At 37.4% G+C, this 18901-nt stretch overlaps 2 protein-coding genes across 2 annotated transcripts; both read right to left on the bottom strand.

Moving 5' to 3' along the window:
* Positions 1 to 1142: 1142 nt before the first annotated feature.
* On the bottom strand, positions 1143 to 7444 carry LOC149833122 (uncharacterized). The gene is made up of 2 exons (XM_090012724.1): positions 6958 to 7444; positions 1143 to 1370 (listed from the first exon to the last, which is right to left on the bottom strand). Exon 1 carries the CDS (start codon positions 7395 to 7397, stop codon positions 7014 to 7016), a length of 384 nt encoding a protein of 127 aa, XP_089868850.1. The 5' UTR covers positions 7398 to 7444; the 3' UTR covers positions 1143 to 1370; positions 6958 to 7013.
* A 7879-nt stretch (positions 7445 to 15323) lies between these two features.
* LOC149833121 (small ribosomal subunit protein eS17-like) lies at positions 15324 to 16090 on the bottom strand. The gene has a single exon (XM_090014925.1). The coding sequence runs from the start codon at positions 15989 to 15991 to the stop codon at positions 15560 to 15562; it is 432 nt and encodes a 143-aa protein (XP_089871051.1). The 5' UTR covers positions 15992 to 16090; the 3' UTR covers positions 15324 to 15559.
* Positions 16091 to 18901: the final 2811 nt, after the last annotated feature.

Genomic DNA, 18901 nt, shown 5'->3' with positions numbered 1-18901 from the left:
ATCAACACATGTTTTGTATAATTGCGCCTTTCTGGAAAGCAACAATTGATAACCTACCTCCATTGATGATTACTTAAAATAACAATGCCAAACCTAAGCATGCTCATCTTGAAAAAAGATCAAAATAAACAATCTAAAAAACCAATTACCAATCTCCATTTAAGCAACACCCTGTACAAATAATTATGAAGCAGCAGGAGCTGCAGTCTTATGGAAAAAACATAAGCATATAGATAAATCAAGCATTTCCATCGAAACATAACTACAGAATCGTGCACAAACTAGACCGAAATATTATCTTATAAAACAAAACTTTTCTAGGGGTGTATAAAGCTCATAAGATAAGGGAAAAGAAACTTGATTAGATCTTACAATCAAAGTATACCTTTCTCGGTTTTTTGGTTAAGATCAAGATCTTGCAATCAAAGTTGAAAGTTGTAAAGAGAAAAAAGGAAAGAACTCCTGGTCACTAAAAGGTTATTTGTTCTTTCTTGTGCAGAAGCATACCATGGTTACCTAACCTAGAAAAGTAGCCGAGGTGATTGCGTCTTTGGATTCAGCCCTTTTTTATCATTTTAAGTATGTTACAAACAGTATGTCACCCATATTGCCGATGTTTTGAAAATATCGGTGATTTAAGGTCAGCCGATATTATCGGCAATATATCATGATATTTTTACTCAAAATGTCACGATATTATAGTGATAATATCACAATACTTTTGGGAAAAAACTTTTTTTTTAATCTTACATTTTCTATTTTTTCTTTTCTATTTTAAAACCTTTTAAAATTTGATTTTTCATTATTATTTATATTTTTTCAATTTTTTTAAACTCCCAAGAATTTTCTGAGAAAAAACAACTTTTGAAAATCTCTCCGAGAATAAACTCACCTAGAGATTACCTTGAACGGTATAGATGACTATGGTTACAACAATTATGGACGTAATCTAAATGCTGTAGCAGCATCAAACACACTCTACAAGGACATAAATGCAAGGTTTTTAAGTGTTCTAGTATCAGGCTTATTTATGCACAACTAGCAAAACTAAGAAGCAACTTTGTGTGTGCATGCATGGGTGCTACACACACACACACACACACACACACAGTGTGTATCACATGACTGCGGATTAAGCCAAGTAGGAGAAAGCAAGTAACAAATTATTAAAAAGAAAATAAGACAACATTTACCTCAATTTGCTATCCAGATTGAAGCAAAACTGTGTATCAGATTCAATAATTTACAACTATTCTCTGATTCTAGTCATTATGCACCAACATTACATAGGTACGGTGGTAGACTGCAGGAATTTGAAGATCATGTAGCAGATTCAAGGCATGAAAACATCCACTGTTGTCATCCGGTATCTGCAAACATGTAGGGCAGACTAGGAATTAAGATCAAAGATCAGGACAAAACAGAAAAACAGGAGCTTAATCCATGTCAATGTATAGCTGAATTGATGCTCAAGTCATATGCTGTTACGAAAAGTAGAATTTCAGATCTAGAATATAGGATTGTCCTTTATTCAGAGCACATCATACCCATGACATTTGGTTCCAAGGGATAGTTTGTTTTCAGTTATTTTTCACCTTTTAATCCGGTTCTAGAGTAGAATTGATATATGAGATAACATGTTGCAATTGCCACAGTTGATAATTTAACATGTTTCTATATCAACTCTTTTGTATTCCCCTTTAACCAGCGACAGGTTCACATATAGACTCTTGTAGACTCGCCCTCTGAAGAAGAGTCTACACTTCCTTTCAACCTTGGTACTCTTTTGAGTGCACATGTATCGAAGTACCTAGTACAACAGTACTCACTGATACGCAGTGAACTAACTTGGGCCAAGGTTCATTGAAACCCAAATTATCCCATTTGACAAGATCAATTTGCTGAGTAATCAGGGCTACAAAAGAAAGGCCCAAGAGGCTGAAACATGCCATAGCCAATACCAAGAAGACTTCCATACCAGCAGTTAAACCCTGGTTTGTAGGATAACCAATTGAAGTCGATACAACCAAGCAACATGCAGCCGCACCAAGTGCAGTCATAATACATTTAGTCTAGATTGTTCAATTAGGGTCATCCACTCTAGCCCATCTATTCCAGCAATTCTGCAAGTTTATGAGAAGTTGTGCACGGTGAGAAATCTTTCATTGTTTGAACCAAAGGCATTCTGCAAGTTTATGAGAAGTGCATGGTGAGAAATCCTTCATTGTTTGAACCAAAGGCAGGAAACATTCCCATGAATCCCAGTCACAGGAGATGGGGTGAGTTGACACCATAGTCTTAATTGCTACCTAAACAATTGGATCCATCCTCCTAAAACCATACTGATTCCACAGTTTCCTTCAAGCACCACGGGATAAAGTGAATGGGTGTAACCAGCAAGTTGCCAGATCCATTTAGAAAGTTGACCATTCTTACAGGCAATCTATCACTTAACACCTTGGTCACAATGACACTTGGATTTGGAGTTGACTTTGAAAGAGCTTGAATTACATTATGCCATTTAACATAACATTATAAATAGAAAAGTTTGTTCAACCAAAATTAGATCTTTTTTTATTAAAAATGGCACTCTTAAATAAATTCTGCCTTGCAATGCACATGATTTTTCTAGATGGCTCTTATGTTAAAAACAAAGGGAAAATTCCATTTAGGTTCCAACCTTTTGCCCCTAATTCCAAAAATGGGCTGCACATTTCTGAATTTCCTGATATTGGCCTCTGAATTTCCGCAAACTGCCAAAAAAAGGCCTACCTTTGTTATTATCTATTGACTAAGGTTAGCTCTCAAGTCAAACTAAAATAATAGCCTTCATAATCAAATGTTCAAAACATTTACTCTTTTCTTTCTTTTGAGGATAAATGAGTATTTTTAAATTCCAAAAGACAATATGAAACACAAAATAATCACGTTTCTCAAGATTATGGATGTTAACTGAGGTCTCTATTTGATAGTTTCCACGAAACTTGTGGCCCATATCAGGAATTTCGCAATAGTGAGGCCCATTTTTGGAATTAGGGGAAAAGGTTGGCCCCTAAATGGAATTTTCCCTAAAATAAATTATTAAACATGTAAGCCACAATAAGACGTAACAATGATCTTATTTCAATAGTTCTGCAGCTTTGGATTCAAAAGTTCAGCCAACATGTTTTCTAATGTGTTAGATAAGTATTGAATTTTGAGCAGGACTCAAATTAGGAGACATGGATGGAGGTGATAGGAAAGGATATGAATGCTTTGAACCTCACCGAGGACATGGCATTGGATAGAAATGATTGGAGGAGAAGGATTCATGTGGAAGACCCAGAATGATTTTCTTTTTTGGTTCATATCGCCGACCCCAATTGTTTTGGGATGAAGGCGTAGTTGTTGTTGTTGCACTCAAATTAGGAGAACTTCTAGTCTCATCCCTTCGCTGAGTTGCAACTCAACTCTTAAACTGCAGCCATTGATAGCAAAAGTTAAGTGCTTAGTTCATCAAATCATTTGAAATGGTCCACAACAATGGTATAGTCCAGCAGCTTCAACAAGAGATTCAGAATGGGAACTGGAGGTGGACAGATCTGAAGCAATGTTTATGCTTCAAAAACAGAGTTTTATATAGCAGATTTATCTTTTTTATTTCTGAAGACAAAGGAAAAACGTTATTGTAGGAGTAGCCCAAATCAGCATATAATGATGGATGAGAACTGAGAAGGCATCATCCAACACCCTAGAACATAAGAGAGAAGTGAGGACCTGTCAAAGATTTAAGCCACAATAGATTGGTGTCATGCCATTGCCCAATCGCACATTAAAATTATAGAGAATGAGCTTGTTAATAAGAGTAGCACTTGAGTAACACTGAATAAGCGTTCAATTGTTGTACTCTTCCCAAACAATGTGAGTGTTTATGACTAGGGTGATTAACTTGAAGACTTTAAAGTTTTGGATATGTCATGTTGTCTTCTATTTTGTGGAGAAAACATCAAAATTTTGCAGTATAATTAGTACAACGTTAAAAATGAATATGTGATGTGTATAAATAAGCTTATGTTTCCTGCACCTCCAAGAGATAAGTGAGTCGCCTAAAAATATACAATAACACTAAGTTGAGAGTCGAGACTCTATCATTAGGATTTTCTCCCCAATCTGAAGTAGTAAAAGAAATTAAATCTAAAAAAGATGAAGAGGATAAAAAAAAACTTTAGTAATAGTGCTCATTTTGTATCTGACTATTCTTATAAAGGAGATCCACAATCCAAATCCAACAACATATGAAGGTTCCAAAGATAGCACTAAACAGATCTGTTATGAAGGTTCTAGTGATGGCACCAAACAGATAAGTCTCACAACTTGGAAACATTATAATGTTGTTGAGCCTGATCACAATGAGCCCAAAAAAAATAATAAATAAGCTATAGTTGAAAACTGGTAAACAACACTTGACAATATGAAATTCTGAATTATAGTCTCATATAATCTGAAGTACATGGTCATCTTTTTATTCATTTTATCTAGTAAAGGAGCATATGAATACATGGAGAAAACATCATATATAAAGAAGAAATAATGGATGCAGAACAGGAATTGCACAGAGGAAGAGACCTAATAGAAATGAAGGGAAATGTGGGGTAAGTGTTGTTAGTGTTGAGTTTCCCTCAAAGGAGGCGCTGCAAGATTAGAATAGCTTCTCAAAGGATAAAGGTTAGAACATGACAACATGGGCATAAATGGAACTCAAGGAAGTCATCATGTAAGGATAAAGGCCAATCCATCATTGATTATAAGAGAAGGTGCAGCTGCAAACAGTTGCAATAAATATGATTCTTTTAAGCAGTGTTGTAAGTGTACAATACATATAATAACTTCTGGAAAAATCGATACGAGTCATAACCCGTACCTCGATACAGGTGTGTATCGTACTTGTATCAGGTGTATCGTAGCTTATAATACACAAACAATGCAGTTTGATTTTGATTTTTTTGTTTTTTTGAAACATATAAGGCCCCTTAGGGCGAGTTCATGTTCATTCCTAAAGAGCTTGAGGGTGATTTGGGGTTGATTTCATGCAAGAAGAAGATGATGATTATAATCATGATTGACATTATCTAATTCATTTTTTGTTTGAATTTTGAAAATATTTGGTTATGTAAAATCACGTGATTTTGTTTTTGTTGATGTAAGCACGCACTATTATGAATCTTGTGACTTGTTAGCTTAGTTTTGTTGTTTAATATGCATACCATTTCATACTTTGCAATTTTCTTGTGAGATATGCATGCCATTCATAGCATATTAGCTTGATTATTGGATATTTGATGTCTCACGCAGCTCATAATTGTTTGATATGTGATATTATGGTTTCATTATTCATTGTTTATGATTTTTTTAAAAAAAAATTCTGATTTTTTCTAGAATGATTGGGTTTTTTTATTAAAAATATGATTTTTTACAATAACATATGATACACATTATTTTGGGCCTGGCCAATATAGGTTACCAGATGCTTTTTACAATCTTGCCTTTTAGGGCACTTGGTTGCTCCTTTAAAGAATAATTCAGAATCACATGGGGTCTCAAGTGATTCTGAATCTCACGCAAATTAGAAAGTGACTCTCATTTTCCAAGGCAAATGAGATTCAGTTTCTCACAGGTCACCTTTTTATGTTTGGTTGATACCTCATGTGACTCTGAATCACATGAATTCTGAATCATTCTTAAAGGAGCAACCAAATATGCCTTTAGTGTATACTTAGATATGTATGGATGGGTAAGGGCATAATATGAAAACCATATAGCAGAGAAATATTTCCTTTTTACCAAGTTAACATATCGAAGGTTGGTGATAGCCAGGTGGAGGAAAGGAGTGGGGAATTACATAGTGGACTCTGGAACTCAATTTTGAATTTGCGACAGCACATTGCGCCCCATTAACTTTTGCTGCATGTCTTGCCTCATATCAGGCAATGAGGTAACATAAGTTTCCTTCAACCTGCTATGTGTGTTTCACATCCATATTGCTATAATTTGAATTTGAATTTTAACATTTTCACCATTTAGTCATTTGAGCATTACAAACCACACTGCTGCCTGATTCAGCCATATTTTCTGTATTTGCTATGGAACTTGTGATGGCAAATGCCCCCAGTGTGGTTTGAATGCCCTCCTTGTGTGATCTTAGATCATGTTCTCCATTTCCCCATGATTCCATTTCTTTCAAGTTCTTCTGAGGTTAAAGAACACATCTGGTTAGACACATAGCAGTTCTATCATTCACAGTTTTCAACCTTGAGAAAACTAAACATTGATATATCCAAAAAAGGAAAAAGAAAAGAAATATGGTTGCATCACCAGACTGTTACGTTTGAAAAACAAGCCCCTGCAATTGTATATTCCCAAACAGGCAGATAAAACATGGAGCTATCCGGTTAAGTCTTCTTCCCAGAATATACCTTCTTTGGTTAATGATATGGTCAGAAACATCGCCACTAGATTGAATTTCTCAGGGCTTAGCGCAAGAAATCAACAGGTCATATACTTCTTGCTAAAATCGTGAAGAGAAAAAAAAACACTTCCAATATATTGTCATTTTAACTCGAATATAGCGTGAAATTAAGATATTTTCGCTTCATATTTTTTAACACTCTCTTCGATTTCTTATATTGCTAATTATAAGATAAATATACTGAGATTTCACAATGAGAGTGATGGCTTGATATTTAGGTTCATTATTAGTGTGCCTCAAATGAGAAGGGAAAAGAATTTCCCAATTAATCTCTTTTACTTCTCAAATCCCGAAACGGAAAGCATTTCTTTACTAGCTTGGCTTGACGTTCGAATTCACTAGCAGTAGCTAAACACCAGAAAAAGGAACAGAAAGGAAACCGGAAAAAGAAAAAGGAAGAGGAAAGAAAACAACGGGAAATTAGGATTAGGGTTAGGGTTTGGCCCTCTCACCTCTTCTCACCGAGCAGAAACGATTTCTTTTTTTTTCTGGGCGTCGGATTCTTCTTTCACCCGTGGAACTGAAACACGAGATTCAACGAGCGGTGGTAGGCCGTCCGATCGAAGGAGAAGCCCCGGCCGGCGACATCCGGCTGTTTGGGAGAGGAAGACGACGGGGAAGGCCGCCGCTTCCGGCGCTTGCTGTGCAGCCCCCACTCCTCGACGACGCGCTGGAGGCTCTCCACCTCCGACTCGTCCTGCTCGGCCATGGGCTCGTCCTCGGTGTCGATGGCGGAGAGGAAACTCTCGATCCGGCTACAGGCGGTTCTGAGGGACTCCCGGGCCTCGGCGAGCTGCGGGGGCCGCGCCGACGGAGAGAGGTGCCTCGCGATCAGGGTCGCGTACTCGAGGGCCGCCACTAGGTCGGTGATCGACGCCTCGCCGCCGGCCATCCTCTGCCGGTTCGGATTCCGGTGGTGGCCTTCAGCCGGCGTGCTCTGCCGCGTTTGGGCCGTTGGCTGCGGTGAGCTCTAAAAATTTACCGAAACAGGTAACGGATCGGATCTGTTCAGATTCCTGACCCGAAGACTACCTGTTAAGAATTCAAGACACGGGGCCAGATAACCGCCTGTATCTGGCTTCGGGTTTTCGAAAACTACTCCGAGAAAATTCGGATCTAGTTGAGATCCAGGTCCATTCATGTCTTAGATTCGACTAGCTGAACAGCTTGATCGGGTTTCGGATTTTGGGTTTTTGTAATGGCTCTAAGAAAATCAAGATCCATTAAGTAAGGGTGTCAACGGGTCAGGTTTACCAAGACCCGACACGAACAAAACCCTATAGGGTCCGGGTACGGTGATAAATAATAAGACCCGGTTCTGGACCCAAAAGTCCAATTAATACATTAACCCGGGTATAGTTTGTCAAATTTTATACTATACTCGGACCCGACCCGAGTTTCGATTAAGACCCGCAATTTTTTATTGTAAAAATGATAAAAAATATGGTTTTACCAAGTATGGCCTGAGTCTGGTTCGTGTAGTTCTTATCGGGTTGGGGTATGTTTTTTCTTATAGTTGACCCCATTATACCCAAGTTCTGACCGGATACTATACCTGAAAATCAGGTCCAAGTCTGGTTGAACCTGGGTCCGAACCAAACCGGATTGACACCCCTACATGTGAGAATGTGATGGACATAAGTGAGATTTGATCAACTACAATACGATCCATGACTAATGCACACAAAGCTATGCCAAATAAAAGATCTATCCTAAATTTTAAAAAAAAATACAAAAATAAAACAAATAACTCTTAATAATCAATTACCAATCTCTCAACTGAACCTCCTCTACATGACTACTTATAGAGGAAAACAAAACCTAATTCACATGTGAGTCTAAAATGAATATAAGATTTGCTAAAATACAAAAATCCAAAAAATAAGATTGGACCTATACAAAGGGTCCCGATTGTGTCTCAATCCCAATCTGCATGATCCTAGCCAAAGTTTAAAAAAAAATGACATATCCTAAAGTCTAGATCTCTTGCCTGCAGCCCCACTCATCTGGTAGGGGCAACCTATGAGCGTCACCAAGTTGACAGGACATCACGAGTTCGAAACACACAAGGGGTCTCTTTGCTGAAAGGTCAAAGCTGGGTGTACCCCCTGAAGGGCAAGGTGGACCTCAAGGGTTTTACCAACCAGAGACCAGCCAATGTGATGCCGGTGCTGAGGGGTTTCCCCTTAGCCTAGCTGGAAAAAAAAAGCCCTTCAGCTTGTGCTGCTGGCAATTTCAATTGATCTTTAATTTTTATCTGACCTAATGAATGTCCACGGATGCAAATAGGTTAGATGTAAATCAAGAGGGACTAGTAGTGATGGCATTTGATCCACGAAGGTTCCAAACATTAAGGGTGTAAGGATCCTACTTATTGGCAGTTGTTGCAAAAGGGCCGTAGATGAATCTACATATTCTAACTAGGCCAAGCTAGAAACATTTAACTTAATATGCTCCTAAATCCAATTAGGGTTAATTGGACCCAAAGTTAGCATTAATTAGATCTAGATGGGTTTAGGTTAGTCCTGACAAATTCAGCAAAGTATTTAGGTTGCAACAAACTATTTGGATCAAATCTAGGTCTAAAATATGGTTTAAAAGACCAAACCTTGTCAACTCTGACCTATAATGGCAAAATTGGGTCCAAAAAAAGGATTTTAAATTAGTGAACCAAGGGTTGGAAATGGTTTTGGAAATTTGAACTGGTTCCAAAAGCTGGTTTAAAAGCGCAAGGGGTCAAAAGGGTTGGGCCAAACCAGTTCTATCCCATCCACAATCAGAGAAGAAAAGACAGGTGACAGGGTTGGGGTTAAGAAACCCAACCTTTTGTATCTAAATTACTATTTAGACATTGAATTTAACTAAACCTTAATCCATCTCAATCCACATTACAGTTAGAGTTTTTCTTTTTTCATATAAATAGAAAAGTAGAGACTCAGTTGAAAACTTAGTGACTGATTATTAAGAGTATTTTTTTTATTTTCCTATAAAATTCTTTTATTTTTTAATATTTTTTTTACTTTAGCATAGCTTAAAATGATTAACTATAAATTGTAACATAGTTCTTCAAATCTGAGAACTGCGTCAAAGTGGTATCAGAGCAAAGTTTCAAGATGCTGATGAGTTTGGTGATTGCTCAAAACAATAGAAAAAAATCAAGTCACATTGATCAACTTGGTATCAGAATAAGTTTTGTTGAGATGCATAAGACGATCAGACATGTCAAGATTCACAAATTGTGCATAAATTGTCCCCTTCATAGCCATAATCAAATGTGAGTGATTGAGACAAAAGGACTAGCACGACAGTAGGAATCTCCGTATACATTCTTTAGAGCATCAATGAATATAGGTAAAAAATACAGAGTTATCCCTTAATGTGATTGATGTCAACCCTTCCTCTCGTGGGTGCAGAGGAAGGGAGAAGGATGGTGAAGTGTAAACTTTACATCCACCAACTGCCCCAAGGGAGGTTAGCATAGTGGGGTGGGACCTGGGCGGATAGATGGGCAGTCAAGGTTCGATTCTCATGAGCATCACCTTTCTGCACAAGCCAATGCATAGCATAGACCCCAGTGATGGGGTCCTAGCCTCAGAGTTTTACGCTGCTGGCATGACGACCGTTGGTATGGCAGGCTGAGCCAGCACGACCAAATATTAGTGTCGGGGGCAGTTTCTTTGGGTTATAAATTCAAAAAAAAAAAAGGATAACACAGGGACCACCCAATTAATACAAAGGAGGCTTGGTAAGTGCAATGGCACCAAAGGAGCTGCTTCCAACGAGCCTAGGGCAACCTGCAACTTACAAGCAAACTCTATATATCACTCATGTACACCTCTACTTCCAAGGTTGTGCATGGACAACCCCATATTTGCTCTCAATCTTTTGTTCCAATCTCTGTTTTATAATTGAGGTCATGAAAATTTTAGCAAACTTTGTTTAATATGAATCTTGAACTATTTGATCGCCTTATGCATCTTAGCAAATCCCTCACGCTAAAGTTATAATGCAATCGTTGATCTCAAGCAAGCATTTGATCGATCCTCGAACTCTTCCACACATCTAACAACAATATGAAGGGAAAACCTTGCTTTGATACCAGTTTGGTGTAGAGCTCAAAGCTAGATTTCAAACACTACGCTACAATTTGTGGTTAATGTATATTAGGCTATGCTAAACTAGAAATGTACTAAAGAACAGAAGAAATTGTAGGAAAATAAAGAATAACTTTAATAATCAATCACCAATCTATAAACTAAGTCTCTATGTGCCCATTTATAAGGAAAAAGAACCTTAACCTTAATGTAAATTCGACCTAAAATTCAAAAAAATAAATTTGGATCCAAACAAAAACCAAAAGGGCATTTGATCGTTCCTTGCTTTCAGTTTGCATCAAAATGACCATGGAAAAACATGAAGGCATAACAACTATTTGTCTTCTCACCTATAATTTCAAAGGTCCCTTGTCTAACCCACATCAAAAAATAAACCCGCAATCCAATTAATGTTCACCAATAATGCTCCTAAGTCAACAAGCTTGCAACAAATCAAAGCATAAACCATCATCATGATCAACAAGACTTAAACCTACACCATGGGGCCAGGTTTGTAAGTATGGTTTCTCCATTCTTCCTATCTAGAGCTATAACTTCAACCACCTCACAACCCTTTCTCTTCCTATCTCACTGCTTCCTTCCAAGCCTTCAACTGTCTTTCCTCTTTTCTTTTATCGATAGATCTCTTAGGCATTTCCTGAGATATTCATTTTTAATCTTTTGTACAAAAACGTCCTTTCAATCAACAAAAAACTCGAAAAACTTTTTTAACACAACGTACCTCTAGCTTGCTTCCATTTTGACTAATCAGGCATCAATCAAATAGGAAATTTCTTGAATGTTTCTGATTGTGGAACAAAGTTGTTGCAATGCCTCGAATTTTAACCTTAATTACCCTACCTAGGATAGGAGAGTTTATCACCAAACTCTTTAAACAAAAGAGCCTCATAATTAGTTGAGCCTCTTGTTCAATGTTTATCAAACAAATAGAATATTTCTAGTCAATATTCATAAGCATATGATATGAACTTCTCAAACAATTATCTGAAATAAATCTCCAGTAAGCATTTGAACTACCCATGCATGAACTTCAATTACGAAGAGATCAACACATTTGATCTAAGAATATTTGTTCAACTAAGAGTATGACTCAAGAACCTCCAAATAAGCCACGGTAAATTAGAATCATGCATCATTTCTATCACCAGCATTTCATATGCACAGAACCCAATCGAAACAATCCCTCATAAGCAATACAGAACTGCAGCTTTTCTAGATGAAACAGCCTACACCGACTCCTCTTCCCACCTAGACAGATCAATCCACTAGCATCAAGCATTGGATACAGATTTGGTAGCAATGAACATTTTGAAAGAAACAATGAAAACTAATCTGCAGTTAGGAATAGAGATGACAATAACAGCCAGAACATCTAAAAATATTTGCGAGCTTCCAAAACTGCCGCATAGAAACCTGCTAAGACCAAACTGCATAGAGAAACAAAACTGAATAGCCCAAGACAACCAATTTTCTCACCCAGTCACCCTAGATACATTTAGCATCCACTTTATGGCTATCATAAACGATCCATTTTATGGTTATCATATAAATGTTTACGGCAGCTAAAATAACAGAAATCTTTCAGCAATCAGCTAGCCTTTTGATTAATAGGAACTGATAAAAATCAATAACTAGATTCCTTTAAAACAGACACACTCCCATCCCAGGTAAATCAATAAAAGCATAGATCACCTCAGCATATCACACATGCAAAAATTGTGACATCAAATTGCTGTGCAAACATGTCACTACATATCTTCCCCATCGCGATCTTATACCTAAAACTTATTCATTTTAAAAAATGCCCCTAGCTTAACAAAACCACGTGATTCAATAAAAGAAATCGGAAGAAAAATTAGTATAGAGTCTATGGACAATTAAATCCCATTGGAATAGTTGGAAAGCACTGCAGCAATCGGGGTGGGAGCATATGAAGCCAACCAAATACATACTTTAATCTCAGAAGAACTTAAAAGATATGAAATCATGGAGAACAAGATCGAGGATAACACCCTTAAGGAAGTCATTCCGCCCAAACTAGAATCATCTTCCGTCACAAGTTGCACAGTATAACATACAGAATATGGTTGAATCAGGCACCAGTGTCGTTGAAAATCTCAGCAGACTCAATTCAAAGCTCAAATTATAGCAGTATGGATGTCAAACACGCGTTGATTATAGTCAGTGATAGATCTGCCCTTATCCTTGGAGTTACCATCTATGCCCAGGTTGTTATCTGCTAACCTTTACACTTTGAGAAACAGTTCTAAGCTTGCATCACCTCCTTCTACGGAAACTGGACACTGACAATTCCCATCCCACAATACCCTCCAATTTTGTCTATCAGGTCTCTTACCCCATGCAATTTCCAGTTTTGCATCCTTTCCTTTCTTCTTTATACACAAACGCTTCCCCATGAGTTCATATATTTCCCTTCATTCAGAAATATAAAAAGATACGCACTTGACCATATACTTAAGAGCATATGAACCTACAATTCAGAATTTCATACCATTAAGTGTTACCACTTCACTTTCCAATAGTAGCTCATTTATACACATCACACATTTTGTTTTAACATTATAATATTATATTGCATAATTTCGACATTTTCTCTACAACATAGAAGACAACATGATCCATCCAAAACTTGAAGTCAATCTACCTTAGTCATGAAGAATTACATGTCTTTGGACCAAGATCATAAAAGAACATCAAAGATTCAAAATAGTATTTAATAAGATAAAAATTTATGAGAGACAGAGAGGTGACAAATCAAACAAGCTGAAATGTTCAAAAGGTCATTAAACATATGATGGAAATACAAAGAGACAAGCTACACAAGTAAGAAAAGCAATGGTGAAAGAAAACGATCAGCGAGTTGATACTTACAGAACACCTAACGAAAGAGATCACACCAACAATTTCTAGTAGCCAATAAATATGAGAAGGCAAAGCACAAACTTCAAACTTAAAAAAAAAAACATTTTCTAACTCTGAAGTTGAAATACCTGGTTAGTTTCTATCTCAAAATACAAAAACTTTTCTTTAAGTTAATGCATGTAGATGTGTGTCAGTGCAAATAAATTTGACAGTTAAAGGGAGAGAGGTGACTCAATGCATTTCACCTCTATGTGAAAAACCAATAGAGACAAAAGTTATATTTTCTCACAAACCAAAAGTAAGGTAAAAAGCAAACAGAAAATGGACTTGTCTAAACTTATTTTAGAAAAGCGCAAGCAGAAAAATGTGGAACAAACTGATAGAAAGACAAATATGTAGTAGCACAGTCTTGACCAATGGGTAAAGGATGGAAAACTATATAACAATAGAGACGAAAGTTATATTTTCTCACAAACCAAAAGTAAGGTAAAAAGCAAACAGAAAATGGACTTGTCTAAAATTCTAAACTTATTTTAGAAAAGCGCAAGCAGAAAAATGCGGAATAAACTGATAGAAAGACAAATATGTAGTAGCACAGTCTTGACCAATGGGTAAAGGATGGAAAACTATATAACAATAGAGACGAAAGTTATATTTTCTCACAAACCAAAAGTAAGGTAAAAAGCAAACAGAAAATGGACTTGTCTAAAATTCTAAACTTATTTTAGAAAAGTGCAAGCAGAAAAATGCGGAATAAACTGATAGAAAGACAAATCTGTAGTAGCACAGTCTTGACCAATGGGTAAAGGATGGAAAATTATATAACAATGGAGACGAAAGTTATATTTTCTCACAAACCAAAAGTAAGGTAAAAAGCAAACAGAAAATGGACTTGTCTAAAATTCTAAACTTATTTTAGAAAAGCGCAAGCAGAAAAATGCGGAATAAACTGATAGATAAGACAAATCTGTAGTAGCACAGTCTTGACCAGTGGGTAAAGGATGGAAAACTATATAACAGGAAGATATATATAAGAAAAGATATGAAAATGAATGGAATAATTAAAAACATGCACTTTGCACACGAATGAACACCTTTAATACACACACAGTCACACTAATGACACTGTCGTAAACCATGTTTACGAAGATGAAGAGCAACAAAGAGATGAATAAGAGAGTGCAAATGCATACAAAAATAAAAGGGTAAATCACCAATATCATATAAATATCAAAATCATGACAAAATGAAGCCCAACAGCCATGAAGCAAAGCATTGTCAACAAAATCAGAAACAGAAAGACAAAATCCCACAATAATCAATAGTATGAGGACGTAAAAAATGATACCGTGGTAACATATCCAATAAAAATTATTATAAAATAGCAATTCATATCCAGATGGGGTAAAGGGGAAAATAACAACACCAGAACAAATAACAACAAAAAAATTGTTATGCAACAAACGTGCAATCAAAACCACCCCAACATAAATAACTTTTTCTACGTCCACACTACATTCAATTGTTGCATCACAACAGACCCGAAAAAACATAATATTCAACAACAGCAGCAGGAACAACGGAAACGAGAATCAACGCGACCTCATCGCATATAAGAGTGCTCATTCAGTAACAACGAGCATGTCGTACAGGAAAAATAAAACAGAGGATTTAGTTTCTTACATAATACGAATAAGAAATAATACGTGAGAGAGAGAGAGAGAGATGGAAAAAGAGTATTAGAGGGCTGTGTTTCCTACACAGTATGCACTAAAACTAACAATAAGAGAGAGAGAGAAAGAGAGAGCGTCTGTGTGCGATTTGATCTACAAAAACTTTCACTACCCCAAAAAAGACGAAAGTTCAACACAATCACAGCACGATCACGTGCCCCAATTCTTAAGACAACTAAAGTTCCATATTCAAATCGAAAAAGGAAAACTTTCACCAGAATTGAACAGAGTCCTAAACAAAGATCAGCAAGAGAAAAAAGAACAAGAGCAACCCAAAACTAACCACGGGGCACCAAACCCGAAGTGGGACAGGGGGAAGAAGCCTAGATCCTCCGACCCTGGTATCCACCACCGGGCTTGCCGTACCCACCGCCACCGCCGGCGGGGGCATCAGCCTGCTTGATGACGCCGGGGAGGTCTGCCATGCCGAGGGCAGCGAGCATGTCGATGGTCTCCTTGTCGACCTCGATGGGATCGGTCTTGATGGCGGACTCCTCGGGGACGAAGTCCATGCGGCGCTCGCGCTCCTCCTCCTGTAACTTGAGGGAGATGCCGCGGACGGGACCGCGCTGGATGCGCTTCATGAGGTGGGTGGAGAACCCCGCGATCTTGTTGCGGAGGCGTTTGGAGGGGATGATGGCCACCTCCTCCAGGATCTTCTTGTTGGTGTGGAAGTCGAGGGTCATCCTCGAGTAGTACCGCTCGATCACCTGCCTCGACGATTTCTTCACCGTCTTCGTCCTCACTCGCCCCATCCCTCTTGTTGCGGAGAAGATCGGAGAGGAACCCTAGATCTCAGGGAAAGACAAAGAGGGTTAAGGTTCGAGAAGCTAAGGTTTCTCTGTTCTTCTTCTTCACTGAGTGAAAACGGCCGTAGAGTTAGGGATTTAGGGTTTTCAAGTTAATCGGGTTTGGACCGATATCTGATCCGAATTTATTTATTGGACTGTTTGGTATTTTTTTTTTAATGGCAAGCTGAGGTTAGCTATATACAACAATACCATTGGTTTTTGAACCTGCAACGCCCCCAACGAAGGTGACGTGCACTAGCAGCTCCTACCAGACAAGCTGAGCTCCAATTGGTTAATGTTTGGTGCTTTTGACAGCAAGGAACTATAGAGCTGAAAAATGTATTGGTTCAATTTACCTAACGGACCACATAGATGTGTTCATGATAGCTCCTTTGCTAAGATCAAACCTTGGATGTTATTTCAATCTAAAAATATGATTTTGATTCATGTGTGGGCAGTTGATTTTTGAAGCTCTTAAAAAACTCATTTAAGTGTCACAATCATGTGATTCAAAACCTGTTTTTTCACTAAATAAACCTTTTAGATAGCATCTATAAAGGAAAAAAGATCGAGCTCAAAGTGATTGCACACTTTTAGTATGCCGCTGCCATAAGGACAAATATCGCGAGATTTATGAAAATCTTGTGATAACATCACGAGAAATTGCCTGAAAGTTTAAAACGGCAATTTCTCCCAAGAATTTCAAATTATCGCAAAATTTATGAAAAAAACATAAATACCGTGATTTAAACGTGATATGTACGTTTTACATGGCTATTTATCACCAAAAAAACTGTGTATTTTTATTTTTAAATAATTTTTATTAATATTTTCTTATAAAAAAATAAATTTTATATTTTTTAATTTAATTTTTTATTGCCAAGATTTTGCCCAAAAAAATACGAGATTTATGGAATTTTTTCAATTTCTCAGAGATTTTGAAAAACAAGAAATTGCCGATAAAAACGTTTGTCACTATGGTCTCTGCACCTCATCACCCTCCATGTTGAAGATAGGGCCTGTCAATCGTGGAACCCAAGAAATGGACGGCATGCAGCAACACACTAAGGGAATGTTTAACTTCATGTCCACGTTAGGACAGAACAAACGACACAGGATGAATAGGTCAGTGTTCCTGTTCATGACACACTGTCTACTTTGTCCAGGATGAGTTTTTTTTTTTTTTTGGTTTTTTAAAAAATGTACCGTCCTCACCGTTCCAGATGGGATCGCAAAAGAAAACAGTTTTCCACGCTTTCGCTGTTTGATATCGGGTGTGTGACCAGAGTTTTCCGAAATGGAGGATGTGCAATCAAACCAGCTCTAAAATTGTGCAATCACATTGCACAAATAAAAATTTAAAAAAAATATGAAAAGAAGGTGATTTGTACTTAATAATTTTGTGCCTTCAATAGCACCAAATACTGAACCCCAACTTATTTTGGGACACCCTTATTCAAAATAATAGATGTCTGTCTGAATGTGCATTTGGAGTGGATTCTGTTTTGTTTAATCGGATTATTTTTAGATTCAGATGTGATTTTAATCAATATTTTCAGAGTTGGATATGATTCGAATCAGTGTGTTTATGTTGGGTCGGTCTTGGAGTTCGAATCAAATTTTATCCACAATATACAAAATGAAACACTTTTTTCATAATTTCAACCCGGTAGATGTATTCATCATAGGCAACTTGTTAGGAACTGAGACCTGAATCATGTTTTTTTTTTTCTATCAAAGAAAAAAAATATTTAGCATAAAAAATTTATGAAGATTTTGAGTCGATTGATTTTTCAAAAAATTAAAAAAGCTTAATCACAATAGGAATTTCACAATCCCAAAGGCAAACTACCACCGTGGGGGGTCGCTTGCGTGGCCAACAGGGTGGTTACGAGGGTGCTGAGATGAAGGCACCAGATCAAACCTTGCTGGTGCACGGGTGTGTCCATGGCTTTTTAGAGGTGGGTCACGTAAGGTAGGGTGGTTGTAGGGCTCCACCCAGAGTCTTCCTCGCTTCAGCGAGGGTTCCTCGTCATAAAAGAAAACAAACAAACCCAAAGGCAATATCTATTGATCAAGCACGTATATTGCATATGCGTGCTAAGAATTTAAAAAAAAAAAAACTGAAAAAAACGTTTTATTTTATGGATTTTCATAAAGTACTGGTAAACAAGCCGAACAAACTGAACAAGGGCTTTATAACATAGGCCATAAAAAATATCACATCAAATTTGTGATACCTATGATATATCAACAATATTTGTTAGGTAGCATTTGGATGTGAATAGATTTGGATCAACATCTCGCCTTGTGGATTTCAATTCAAATTTGATATGGTCCAGCCTGTATCTGATCCATTTTCTCATCTGCAGGGGCATGATCCGTTTACATGAACCCCTTTTCCTTTGGATTCTGTTCAATCTTCTAACATTGAGTTTGTCACAAAGTTCTTGAAACCAAGTTGTACCCAACGATTTTGTAAAATATATCAACTATGTGGTGTTAGCATAAAAATAGATTGCGGAAAAGCCACCAAACCGATGCGACCTTGCATGATTCGAATGGCACTTCGGTGGATGCGGATGGTCGGCTTTTTTCTCAGCCAATCGACGCCCTCAATGAGCCCACACAAGAATGTTGAAAGGAACCCAAAAAGAGAAATCGCACACATATGTGGCACTCAGCAACCACATATGCCCTTGTTGACCTCCAAACCCCAAGACTCGTACTCATATATATCTCTTGATGTGCCCATGTCAATATGGGTTACATTCAAGTTGGATAAAATCTGATCCAAAATCCAACATTCTTCCACTTGACCCATTGACATAGTAAAGTATTTCATTAAGGTTCATTATCGTTATCTCAATTCAA

The sequence above is a fragment of the Nuphar pumila genome, chromosome 7 (assembly GCF_984573655.1).
Source record: "Nuphar pumila chromosome 7, dmNupPumi1.hap1.1, whole genome shotgun sequence".
Taxonomy (NCBI): domain Eukaryota; kingdom Viridiplantae; phylum Streptophyta; class Magnoliopsida; order Nymphaeales; family Nymphaeaceae; genus Nuphar; species Nuphar pumila.
Note: the sequence above shows the minus strand (reverse complement) of the source record. Positions and strands in the feature narration are given on the sequence as shown.